At 42.6% G+C, this 13,318-nt stretch overlaps 1 protein-coding gene across 5 annotated transcripts in view; it reads left to right on the forward strand.

Moving 5' to 3' along the window:
* NFKB1 (nuclear factor kappa B subunit 1) overlaps positions 1-13,318 on the forward strand; it is a 94,234-nt gene that overhangs the window by 43,662 nt on the left and 37,254 nt on the right. For all 5 annotated transcript variants that reach the window (XM_073340806.2, XM_073340805.2, XM_073340807.2 and 2 more), the window contains exons 6-8: positions 8,059-8,207; positions 10,129-10,292; positions 11,190-11,348. In XM_073340806.2, the coding sequence (XP_073196907.2) occupies positions 8,059-8,207; positions 10,129-10,292; positions 11,190-11,348 (472 nt within the window). The remainder of the gene's footprint in view (positions 1-8,058; positions 8,208-10,128; positions 10,293-11,189; positions 11,349-13,318) is intronic.

A 13,318-nucleotide genomic window follows, 5' to 3' on the forward strand; every position in this document is an offset into this window, starting at 1 on the left:
CCTCCAGAGTGATCCTGGTCGTATCTGCCGTGAATGAAAGGGACAGGCGAGCAACATGCCAAAAAATAAAGACGCCAAGAGGCTGGACTTGGTTGGCCGGAAAATTGATTTGACAGCCAGCCTGCAAGTTTGGGTGTCTAACTATCAGGCCCTGCTAGGCAGGTACAGCTTCAAACTGTGGGACTCCATTAGCAAGTTTAAAGAGGGCCTTCACAGGACCGAGCCAAGGAGTGAGCCGCCTTGGTGGACGAGGGCAAAGCGGTGGCGAGAGGCGCCTTCCAGATGACCTGGGACGCTATGGACTCAGCGGCCAGGGTAGTCACCTCTGCGATGGTCATGAGATGCAGCTCTTGGGTATAGTCCTCTGGGCTGTCCCAGGAGATGGAGACTACCCTTCAGGACCTTCTGTTTGAGGGAGCCATGCTCTGACCGACGCACAGCTCTACGGCCTTAAAGACTCCCATGCCACCCTCCGTTCCTTGGGCCTTCACACCCCTCAGCAGGCTAGAAAGCCTTTCTGTCTGCCTCCGTTGAGGTCCTGGGGTGTCTCCTGGTCCATCTCCTACAGGAAGAAGGACAGAGACAAAGGATTTTAATGGCTTCACCTTTCATCTTCCTGTTCCTCTGCCCAGCTTGGTTCTTCCAGAGGCCAAGGAAGCCAGAAGCAGGCGTTATGAGGATGCACCCGAGGATGGCACCCCAGTCACTTCCCAGGATCCTCCCCCCTTTCCTCAACCGCCTGCACTCCTTCCGGTCAGCCTGGACGTGGCTGACCTCGGACCGTTGGGTGCTCGACATAATATCTTCACCCTGCAGTTCGTGGCCGACCCTCCCTCCCACTCCCCTTCCCCGTCCCTCTTCAGGTACCCTTCTCACGAGCAACTCCTTGTTCAGGAAGTCAAGAGCCTCCTATGCCTGGGGGCAGTAGAGGAGGTCCCTCCAGACTTGAGGAAAAAAGGGTTCTACTCACACTATTTCCTAATCCCAAAAGCAAAAGGGAGCCTCAGACCCATTTTAGACCTGCGCCACCTCAACAAGTCTCTCAGGAAGTTAAAGTTTCACATGGTCTCTCTGGCCTCCATTATTCCCTCCCTGGATCCAGGAGACTGGTATGCTGCCCTCCACTTAAAGGACTTATATTTCCATTTTCCTGGGGCACAGGCATTTCCTCCATTTTGTGTTGGGCCACTGCCATTTTCAATTCACAGCACTGCCTTTCCATCTCTCGTCAGCCCCAAAAGTGTTTACAAAGCGCATAGCGCCAGTGGCTGCTTATCTGAGGCTCTGAGGGATGCAAATGTATCCATTCCTCGACGACTGGCTAATAAAGGGCTGGTCCCGGCATCAGGTGCAGCGGCATCTCAATCTGATTTGCTCCACCTGATTTGCTCCAACACCTGGGGCTGTTGATAAACGAGAAAAAATCAACCTTAATGCCTGTACAATGCATAGAGTTTATTGGAGCAGTCCTTGACTCTACTCAGGCCAGTAGAGTCTTTTTCCCTGAAGTTCAGTTCCAAGCCCTGGCAGACCTGATCTCATGCAAGCTTACCCTCTCACCACCGCTCTCACGTGCCTACGATGATTGGGCCACATGGTGGCCTGCACTTAGGTAGTCCAGCACGCGCAGCTCCACCTAGACCGCTACTGTTGTGGCTGGTGTCGGTCTATGTCCCCAATAGACACAGCCTGGACTGTGTGGTCAGGGTCCCAGTCCACATATTATTGTCACTCACATAGTGGTGAAATCCTGCATCAGGGTTGGAAGAAGCCACACAAGTCCCCGAGGCCAGGAACGCTTTGGCAGATTGCCCTCAGCAGGACCTTCTCATCCCGTCACGACTGGTCCCTCCATCCGGAAGTGGCCAGCTTCATCTTCCATAGGTGCAGAACTCCCCAGGTGGACCTGTTCGTGTCCAGGCAAAACCGGAAATGCCACATTTTCAGCGCAATTCGGGGGATCGACAGAGGCTCCGAGCCTGTTGGACACTTTTCTGCTTCTGTGGTCTGGGGCTCTGTTGTATGTCTTCCCTCCGGTGTCGCTGATTCACAGAGTCCTCATGAAAATCAATCAGGAGAAGGTGAAGGTAATCCTCATAGCACCGGCTAGGCTGTGCCAGCATTGGTTCAGCATGCTGCTGGACCTCTTAGTGGCTGTTCCATTATGGCTGCTGCTCAGGCTGGACCTGCTGTCCCAAAACCATAGTAGTCTTCTGCATCTGAACCTGGCCGCACTGCACCTGATGGCTTGGCTGCTACATGGTTAAATGCGGAGGAGCTGGAGTGCTCAGGGCCTGTTGGGCAGCAGAAAGCCCTCCACCACAGCGACTTACCTGGCCAAATGGAAGCGGTTCACTTATTGGACCTTGGACAAAGGCAGTCGACCTGAGCGGGTCTCGCTGCAGTTGATCCTGGACTACCTTCTGCATCTCAAGCTGCAAGGCCTGTCCCTTTTCATCTATCAAGGTCCACTTGGCTGCTATTTCGGCCTTCCGTCCACTGCTCGAGGGCAGGTCAGTTTTAGCCCAGGACATAACTGCCATGTTCCTCCAGGGCCTTGAGTGCCTCTACCTGCACATCAGGGACCCCATTCCACCCTGGGACCTGAATCTTGTGGTGTCACAGCTCACAGGACCCCCTTTGAGCCTTTGGCTTCCTGCTCTCTCCTTCTCTTGTCCTGGAAGGTCCCGTTCCTAGTTGCAATAACATCCGGCCGCTGGGTCTCCAAGATGAGGGCGCTTACCCTAAACAGTCTTATGGAACCACCCTAAACAGTCTTCTGAAAAGACCGGGTCCAGCTGCGGCCACACCCGGCTTTCCTGCCCAAGGTGGTCTCGCAGTTTCATACGGGCCAGGACATTTACTTGCCTGTCTTCTTTTCAAAGCCGCGTGAGGAGGAGGAGGAGGAGCATCTGCAGCATTCCCTAGATGTCAGGAGAGCACTAGCCTTTTACATTGAAAGGACCAAGCCATTCTGCAAGTCAATGCAATTGTCGTCACAGTGGCCAACAGGATGAAAAGTCATCCAGTGTCCGCTCAAAGAATTGCTTCTTGGATCACTGCCTATATTCACTGCTGCTTTGATTAGGCAAAGATGCCACCTCCAGCAATTGTCACCACCCACTCAACCAGTGCGCAAGCCTCTTCGGCAGCTTTTCAAGCCCAAGTGCCTATCCAGGACATCTGTAGGGCGGCCACCTGGTCAGCCATCCACGCGTTCATGGCCCATTACACATTTACCCAACAGACCCAGGGATGATGCAGAGCAGTATTGTAAGCCGCTAAACTGTGGACTTTAAGCCCACTTCCAAAGACACTGCTTGTGAGTCTCCTAGAATGGAATCGACATGAGCAAGCACTTGAAGAAGAAAAAATGGTTACCTACCTTTTTGTAACTGTTGTTCTTCGAGATGTGTCGCTCATGTCCATTCCATTACCTGCCCTCCTACCTGTTGTGGGTTGCCGGCCAGAAGGAACTGAGAGGGCATAGGATCAGCAGCGCCTAATATACCGGCGCTTGAGCGCAGCATTCAAGAGGGTGCTACAGCCGACCCTATGGGTATCGCTAAGGCAAAAATCTCCGACAACTGTGCATGTGGGCGTGAACATTCCCAATGGAATGAACATGAGCAACATATCTCAAAGAACAACAGTTACAAAAATGTAGGTAACTTTTTATTTTTTAAGCTGAGCACCTAACTCTGAAATTTGGCACCCAAATAAATTGATTTTCAGAGGAGCTGAAGACCTGCAGCTCCCACTGACTTCAATCAAATTAGGAAGTCATTTATATTTAGATGTAGAAGTATGTACGCAGTTGTCTAAATTTTAGGCACCCAAATTTTAGGGACACTGTCAACTGAAAATATCACACTGTGGCCTAAAAATGTTTTACTTCTAAGTAACAGCTAAGGCTGTGCAAATCCTGCAAACACCTACACAAGTGAGTAACTTTACACCCAGATATAATGGAATTACTCACATGTGTAAAGTTACTCACATTTTGAAGTTTTTTCAGAACTTCGGCCAAATGTTGCTATAACTGAAAGAGATGTGAAAGAAGGGGTGGCTTCCCAATTTTTAGTTTATTGACTTCATGCATTTCACAGCACTTTGAATAGTTAGTTTTGCTGTTTGGTCTCTCTAATCAGTAAGTCAGTTTCACTTGCTTGTATGAGGTACAGAAAAACATCTTTAAAATAGGAAAATGTGATTTGTAAAGCATAAAAACTGCTGAGCAGACTCATGGAGCTGTGAAGCAGTTGAAACTACTTTCAACTTACGTTTTGAAATTCACTAGCTCTCAAGATGTCCCTTTAATCTCTAAAACAAATCTGTCTCTTAAACAGAAACATCAGATAAATGTGACTGTGCAGCATTTTTAACTTTATCAGATTAGGTGAACTGAACACTGCTTCCCTATGGTGGATGCACAGCAAATTCTGCAACTATACTCTTCCTGGGACTCCTTATTTTCTTTTTCTTGTCTTTGATAGTAATTGGCTCCTTAGAAACCAAATATTTAGTAATTTCCTTGTTAAACAATAGGCTTGGGTTTTTTTAACTGTACATTTAGTGACATTTAGATATTCTTGTAACAGCTGAACACATCCTTCTTGCCACATTTTATTTTATCTTTCTTGTTATGTTGGCACAAATCACTGTAGTATCTGAATGTCTCTAGATGTTCAGCACCGATACATTTTGTATAACTTTCTAGAAATAATGTACTAGTCAGTAATTAATGTCTGTGGCTGTTTTTGGAGTTCTTAGTGGAAAAAAATTGACAAATACATATGCAACTGATCTATTACCAGATATAACTTAGAATTAATTGTGAAGTACTGTGAACAGTGTCCACAATTCAAGAAGGATGTTGAAAAATTGGAGAGAGTTCAGAGTAGAACCGTGGGAGTGGTTAAAGGCTCAGAAACCATGCCTTAAAATGAGAAACTCCAGGAGCTCAAGCTGTGTATTTTATGAAAGAGAAGATAATGGAGTGATCTGTTTATTTTATCAAAGAGAAGATTATAGGGTGACTTGCATCAAACTCTGTAAGTAGCTACATAGGGAACAAAACTTTTGACAATGGGCTCTTCAATCTAGCAGACAAAGGTATAACATGATCCAGTTGGTGGAAGTTGAAGGTAGACAAATTCAGACTTGAAATAAGGCACATATTTTTACCATTGAGCGTAAATAACCATGGGAATAACTTACTCCGAGGTTTGTGGTGGATTTTCCATCATTGGCAGTTTTTAAATCAGGAGTGGATGTGTTTCTAAAATATATGTTCTAGTTCAAACAGGAATTAATTTGGGGAAGTCTATCGCCTGTCTTATGCCGGAGGTCAGACCAGATGATCACATTGCTCCCTTCTGGCTTAATGATCTAACAATCTATATACAAGTTAAGTTTTAGAGAACTTTGGCTTCTCTCCCTATGCAGATTACAAAGACTGTGTTGAGCTGAGTAAACCGTTTGAAGATTACAATCTTGATACCACGTAGTTAAATGTTCTGCTTTCAGATGTTTTGGAAAGTCCTTAAAACCCAGCAGCGCTAGATACAGTTTCCCTGTGGTTTGAACAGCTGATGCAGAACTGTCTTGAGCGATTTTGACACAAATACGGAACATGCACGTTATTTATTATTTATCATTTATATAGCAATATAGATACACAATGCACCTTATAACAGTGAAAATGCATATGTCAAAAAGAGGAAATAATGTGTCCTAGGAGTTATTAATCATTATCATCATCATCATCATACTTGGGACATAAGTAACAATTTTCATTCTCAAATCATTTTGTAAATGTTAATTAATCATCATACCTCTTTGAGGTTGACAAGTAGGTATTATCACACCCATTTAACAAACGAGGAAGATGAGGCAGTGTGACTTGGTCAAGGCTGTAGGTTGATTCACTATCAGAGCTGGGGTTAGTTCATGTGAGCTAGACATATGTTTAGACCACGTCACGCTCTCAAACTAGAGGCATTTTTATTGTACGGTACAGGTAAAACAAGTAGCAGACAAGTGGGTTATGAGAGGATTTTCACAGACACATGCTTCCTGGAAACTGGTTAGCTTTAAGTAGTGAGTAGGAGGGAGTCGTGTGGGAGTGCACTTGGCAAATGTTGAGACTGTTCCAAGTGTAATGGGCTCAAGAAGAGCTAAAGGAAACAAAAAAAGTAAGCAACACATGTTAGAGTGGTGAAATAATGGTGAGTTCTGATTATCAGTCTTATCAATACAAGAAGCTGAAGTAATTTAGTCATCACTCTTACTGTACAGTAGAACCAACATTTACAAACTCGTTGAGGATTGAGGAATTCATCAAATCAAAAAGTTCATAAAATTGAAAATACCAAAAATACAGTAGGTGCAGTGAGTAACTGCAGCATGGTTTACTGCATCACTTTCTTCTTGTCTTTCTAACCACTGCAAAGTGATTTCCAGTGCATTTCAGGCCTGAGAATGTGATGGGATGTCAAGTTGTTCTTCATCAACCTCACTTTCGTTACATGATTGTTATTTTTTCCTTCAGGAAGAATGGTTTGTAGAACTGGTTGTTTGTCTGACTGGTTTGTGTATGCTTATCCTTCGGTATTCTGGTTGATTAAATATACAAGTTCACCTGAGGCTAAATGTGAGAAAAGACTTCTTGATAAACTGGTTAGTTAATTAAGTGAAACTGTGGGAAGGGCGTTTAAGAAACAATGGGTATGGGTTTGAAGATTTTACACTAAGTATAATTTAAAATATGTAGATAACTGATAATCAGCTGGTGAACTCATCTTATGAGAGCAGCTAGTCAGAGATGTGAATGATGTCATGGATAAAATAAAGCCCTTATAAAATTGCTATTTGAGCAGTGCTTTTTCATTTGTACAATTTCTGTGGCATCACTTATTTTTATAACCATAATTTTTAACATTGTGTCAGAAAAAAAGATGTTGTAAGAAGCTAGGAGACAGAGTTCTACACAATTCTGCACCAGTGGTCCTAGACACTCAGTTTACCATTATCCCAATCCCGCAGAAACTTATGCATGTGCTTATCTTTTTTTCTCATGTGTAGTTCAGTGGAACTATGCATGTGAGTAAAAAAAAACAAACCATGTGCATTCGTATTTTCAGAACCGGGCCTTGTGTGTGAAGTGGAAGATGGTCCGGTTGTTAGGGTGCTATCCTGAAACCCAGATTCAATTCCCTGCTCTGTCACAGATTTCCTCTGTGATCGTTGGGGAGTCTCTCTGCCCCTCAGTTCCCCATCTGTAAAATGGGGACAGTACTTCCTTGTCTGACAGGGGTGTTGGAAGGATAAATGTGTTGATTGTGAGTACTAAGATACTATGGTAATGGAGGGTATTGTAAGTGCCTCAGATCGATGCAGTTTTTTGAGCCAATGTAGAATACTTTCTTATGAATATTGAATGAATTCCATGCCAAATGTCTGTCTGTAAAACCTCTGCCAAAGGGGATTATTAGAATGAGAACGCAGCATTGTAAAGAAAATACAGTCATCTATATAATATTTCAATCTTAACTTTTTGAGAGCACTTTTACATTCAGCAAAACAATGCACTTTCTTAATGCTAAACACATACCATTTCGCTGAACTTCTTAACATGCTTTAATGTCTACTGAGAATGCAATCTACTGAATGAATTTAACCTACTTAGCGCAAAAGGCCAAAGTGAAATATTTACTTTAATTATTTTCTGAAAAATGGGTATAAGTGCCTCTCTTGAACTGTTTTTCTCATTATTTCTGTTTACACTCCTGCTATTTGTACGTTGAGTTTAATTTATTTTTGTTGCATTTAATTTGAAAAAAAATAAAACAGTTAGTAAATGGATTGATAAAACTCTCCTCTTTGGTGATACGGGACAATCATTTTATCTTGTTTGTATTTTACGAAGGAAGGAATGAAAACATACGTGTTGTATTCAAATTTGTTTGTGCTCAGATATCAAAGTGACAGAAAATACCTACTTAGATTAATGGTGATGTTCTGTTTTTTTAAAATATTTGTTATGCTTGTTTACAGATCTTCAATTATGTTGGGCCTGCAAAAGTAATTGTCCAGTTAGTTACTAATGGAAAAAGCGTACACCTGCATGCCCACAGCTTGGTGGGTAAATATTGTGAGGAAGGAGTATGCACAGTTAATGCAGGACCGAAGGATATGGTAGTAGGGTGAGTACACTGATATATTTGGCAAAGCTAGTGGGCAGAGAATCGAGTATAAAAACTGTAACTGGAGAGACGAAAATTGTAAAGGTAAACCATTAAATGGAGCATTAGTCCTTCACTTTCTGCTATGTACTTTGCTCATACCTTAAAATGGAAAAATAAATGTGGTCTCAGTTTATCCCTATTTAGAAGACACTGACATGTAGGAGATAGAGGGTATATTTTGGAATTATAAGAATCTGGAAAAGTTAAAGAGATATAAGCAAATAATTTTTAATATGATTTTTGGAGATCTGCAAACAGGCACCTTCCAGGTGCAATCCAGATCTGTATTAAAAGTTTATTTAAAAATGTATTTAGAACTGGTCAGAAATTGGGTATGGCAGAATTGTAAAATTTTTCTTGACCTCTTGTTACAGTTTTCATTAGTTTTCCATTTTCATTTAAATTTGCCAATCATCTCTTATAGTAATCCATCAGAGCAGAAAAAGAATTAAGAAAATAGAAATTAGTAAAATGGAAATTAAAACAAGACAAGTATAAACATAAGAACATTAAATAAATAAAACTGTTTAATCAATAAAGATCATACTAAAATAACAGTCTGGTCTTGGTTTAAAAGAGTAAATGTTAATATCACTATACGATACTCAGGCTAATGTCTGATTTCAGGTGTGTATCAGGTTTCAAGGAGGCTCTTAGTTGTGAGTTTTACTCCCATGATCTCCTGAATGTCTTTCTTAGTGAAGATGATGAAGTCTAAAAAGTAGAGAGGGAGTGAGACTTCTTTTAAATGCTGTAACTTTTTGATGTTAAAGAGCAGTGTGCTAACTTGGCTTGTTGTAGGCGTTTAAATAGTTTTATCTGAAATAATCCTTTGGCATGTTTCCTATTAAACTTCTGTGTAGTTTCTCATATGATATTTAGAAACAGCCTTTCTGTCCTCAACTGACCCATATGAAAATTGGAATATCGACTTCATTCCATGCTAGTTCCAGAACTAATTGATCATTTTTAAATGTGCCAACAGCTCTTTTGAAACATAGGTCTTATATTTTGGACATTTTCACTCAACTTGATATCTGGGAAAAAAAACCAGGGGTCCTTGTGGCACCTTAGAGACTAGCAAATTTATTTGGGCATCAGCTTTCATGGGATTCATTTATACCTGTTTACTGTATTTTCCACTCCATGGATCTGATGAAGTGGGTTATATCCTGCGAAAGCTTATGCCCAAATAAATTTGTTAGTTTCTAAGGTGCCACAAGGACTCATTGTTTTTACTGATACAGACTTAACATGGTTACCCCTCTGAAACTTGGTATCTGCAGTGTTTCACTGAATGCCTAATAAAAACCATACTAGTAAATTTCTTATCCTTTGGAAATCGTTGCACTGTTTTTAGCTTGCTCCCATAATCCTCTAGGACTCTGATTTAGCTTATCTGAATAGGATTTTTGCACAGTAGTTAAAAAATATAGAAGACCGCTAGGGTTCTTTAAAATCTAACTCTTCTCCCTACAGAATTCATGAGTTTGAACATCTCTGGTTATGACATTACCAAGATAGAGTACACATAGATAATGAGAGCCAAATTTTCAAATATTGTTTCCTCGGTTGTATCCACAACATGAACACATGCACAAAATCAGTAACTGCTCATGCAAATGGTTACTTGTGTGTCAGGTTACCTGTTTTTTGCACCCACAGGACCACTGGCACACGGTGATTTAGGTTTTGCATATGCAGTGGGTGCCCACACATTTTGTAAGTACTGCTCGATCACCCACATTTGAAAATTTAGTCTTTCCATTGACTTCAGTGGACTTTGGATCAACCCCAAATGATTATGGTTACAAAGAGAGACTATGGGCAACTTCTGCATAAGGGACTAAGAAAATATTTCTTCAATCATATTGTGTAGGTTTCCAAACCTAGGGATACTTCATGTCACAAAGAAGAAAGTGTTTGAAACTCTGGAAGCACGAATGACAGATGCCTGTAAAAAAGGATACAATCCTGGGCTCCTAGTGCATCCTGAACTCAACTATATACAAGCAGAAGGTGGTGGAGAGAGACAACTAACAGGTGGGTGCGATGTTATTCATTTGGTTATCATGGATCTTGAGAACATGTGTTGTTGATAATAGATTTTGCTCCAAGAAACACAGATTCTCAGCCAGGATGATGTCTTAGTAGGCTCCCTAGGTAGTCTGCCCCCAGCTGTGCGTTTTGAGAGGTCCTTTGCTTTTGGGATCTTCAGGCATGCAGAGCCAAACAACCCTCTCTCCTAGATTTCTACAACATTTACTCCTGTGCACGAGTTCCACCAACAATGCCTCCATCTTCAACCCCTAGGGGTTCAGTACCCTCAGGGAAACTGAGTCACTTTGTATTACCGTGGAGAGCGATTGGACCCTTTAAGTGGTTGTAGGCAGAACAGAGATCCCTCTGGGGCAAGATCATCCCTCCAACCCCTGCTTGACACATGTACCTGCAAAACCTTGGGCCGGCATTGCTCCCAGAGAATTAATGAAGGACTGAAGGGCCAATCCAGCTCTGACTATGGCACAGCCAGAAGTTAGAGAATACTTACTTATTTTACTGCTGGTTAGTGCCAGCTTCTACAGGTGAACTTTGCTTAAATAGCTGCTGTGTCTTATCATTGTCCTTCTTTATTGTATTTCCACCCATTGTAAACTCCGCAGGGCCAGGAGTGTGCCTGTTTTTGTATGTTTGCGAGGTGCCTGGCACAATTTTGGGTGCAATAGAAATAATAATTTGCAGGCAACAAATTGCATGTCACTCCGTTTATTACAAGTGCAGAATGCAATGAATTACCCGTTTACTATTTTCCAAATAAAAATAAGAATTGAAGCTCATGGTTTAAAAAAAAAAAAAAGCAGCTTTTATCAGTGCTTTTTGGAGGTAGAATTGTTTTTCCCCTTGTTGTTCCAATTTATCTCTGCTATTGATTGGTTCTAGAGCGGGAAAGAGAAATCATCCGTCAGGCAGCCCTTCAGCAGACTAAAGAGATGGACCTCAGCGTGGTGCGACTCATGTTCACAGCCTTCCTCCCCGACAGCACTGGCAGCTTCACAAGAAGACTTGATCCTGTCATATCAGATGCAATATATGACAGCAGTAAGTACATTTGGCTTTCATGTCCTTTTTAACAGGCACGGTCTTACTTTCCCTTTCTAGGAACGTAGGCCATAGGAATCGCCAGACTGGATCAGACCCAAGGTCCAGTTAGTACCTATTCTGTCTCTGACAGTAGCCAGTGCCCCATGCTTGAGGGAGGTGTAAGAACCCCACATTAGGCTGATGTGGGATAATCTGCCCCTCACATTGGGTGTCATCCAGGTCTCTAGTAGCAAGAGAGTGGCCTAAGCCCTGAAGCATGAGGTTTAATATCCTGTAATGGGGTTCTTGGTGGGCTGAGGGGCCTAACGGTTAGCATCCACTCAGTTGTAGAGCAGTGGTAGGAGAGCCCAGGCTCACCCATTCCACTAGGCTCCAACCCAGGGCCCTAGGTAGATCAGCAGTGTTTGGCCTTTGGGAGGAGCCCTCTGAGCAACCTTTTTTGGGTTGCTTCCTACCACCGCTTCCTTCCCTCAGCTTCTGCCCCCAGATAAGGAGAAAAGAACAAGGAAAAAGGAAACTAAACTGCCAGCCCCAGCTGGGCTCCGCATACAGTCCTTTTTCTTCAAGGAGGCTTCTTCAGCCCCTTTTGGCAAGCATCTTCATGATAGGTTTGCACTCCTCCTCATCCTCCCCCTTCTGAGCTGGGTTGCTCCCTTTTCAACCCTGTCTCCAGTTGGAGCACGCTCTGCAGGGTTGGAGGGGCAGGGCTACCTGGACCCAGTATAGTCCTTTAACCCCTTCAGCTCCAGTGAGGGGTTTGTATACCCCATCACATATGTCTTCCAAAATAATTTTACTATTATGACAACCTTTGTTATTCTTGTTATTCATATAAATGTCCAGTTCCTTTCTGAATCTTGATAAGTTCTTGACCTCAACAACTTCCTGTGGCAAAGAGTTCCACAATCTAATGGGTATCCCTAGCTTCTGTTTGCCAGAAGCTGGGAATGGGTGACAGGGGATGGATCACTTGATGATTACCTGTTCTGTTCATTCCCTCTGAAGCACCTGACACAGGCCACTGTTGGAAGACAGGACCCTGGGTTAGATGGACCTTTGGTCTGACCTGGTATGGCTGTTCTTATGTTCTAGTTGTACATTCTGGGAAAAAAGTATTTCCTTGCAGCCCTTTTGAATTTGCCATTTTATAATTTAATTGAATCTCCTCTTGTCCTTGTGTTATGAGATGGGAAGAACAGAAGTTCTTGATCTACCATCTCTAGACCATTCATTATTTTATATACACTTTTATCGTGTCCACTCTGTTCATCTCCTTTCTGAGGGAAACAATCCCAATCTTTTCAATCTCTCTCCATATGAGAGCTTTTCCCATTCCATTGCCCTTCTCTGAACCCCCTCTAATTCTGCAATTCTCCTACCTGCTACTTATGACTACCAATTTAGCAATATTCGTGCAATAATAATCCAGAAAAAGTATGTACTTTTTTTTGCATTATATTACTTGCATTTTCTGGAAGAGTAAAAGCCCCAGACTCTTCATCTGGAGGGTGATGTGAACTACCAAGTGGTGTCTTTGAGGAATGTTGTTGGTTTACTTTAGTATCTGTTATAATTCCAATATGCTTTCATTACGGTAACACATATCTGCATATTGATACAATAAGCAGGGGGGGAAGTTACAGTACAGACTGAGGTATAGTGTATGCCAAGCCACATTGAAAGGAAGTTGAATGTTGCTTTATGCTTTTTGTTGTTGTTTTTAAGTCTGAGCATCAAAGTCTATCTTCCATTTGTGGGGAAGGTGGAGGAAATAGATGCACCTATCTCTCTCACTGTCTAGGTTTTCATGCCACTGCCAGTGACCAGAGTATCTGAGACCACCAACTGAATTCATTTATTTCAAAAGAAACAGGGATTTTTTTTTCTTTTAATTTGTTTTTAGGTGAATCTAGTGCACTGCAGTACGGGTGCAGCATGTGGCAATGCAGGCTTCTGCCATGCTGTCC

Source organism: Lepidochelys kempii, chromosome 4 (assembly GCF_965140285.1).
Source record: "Lepidochelys kempii isolate rLepKem1 chromosome 4, rLepKem1.hap1, whole genome shotgun sequence".
Classification (NCBI taxonomy): domain Eukaryota; kingdom Metazoa; phylum Chordata; order Testudines; family Cheloniidae; genus Lepidochelys; species Lepidochelys kempii.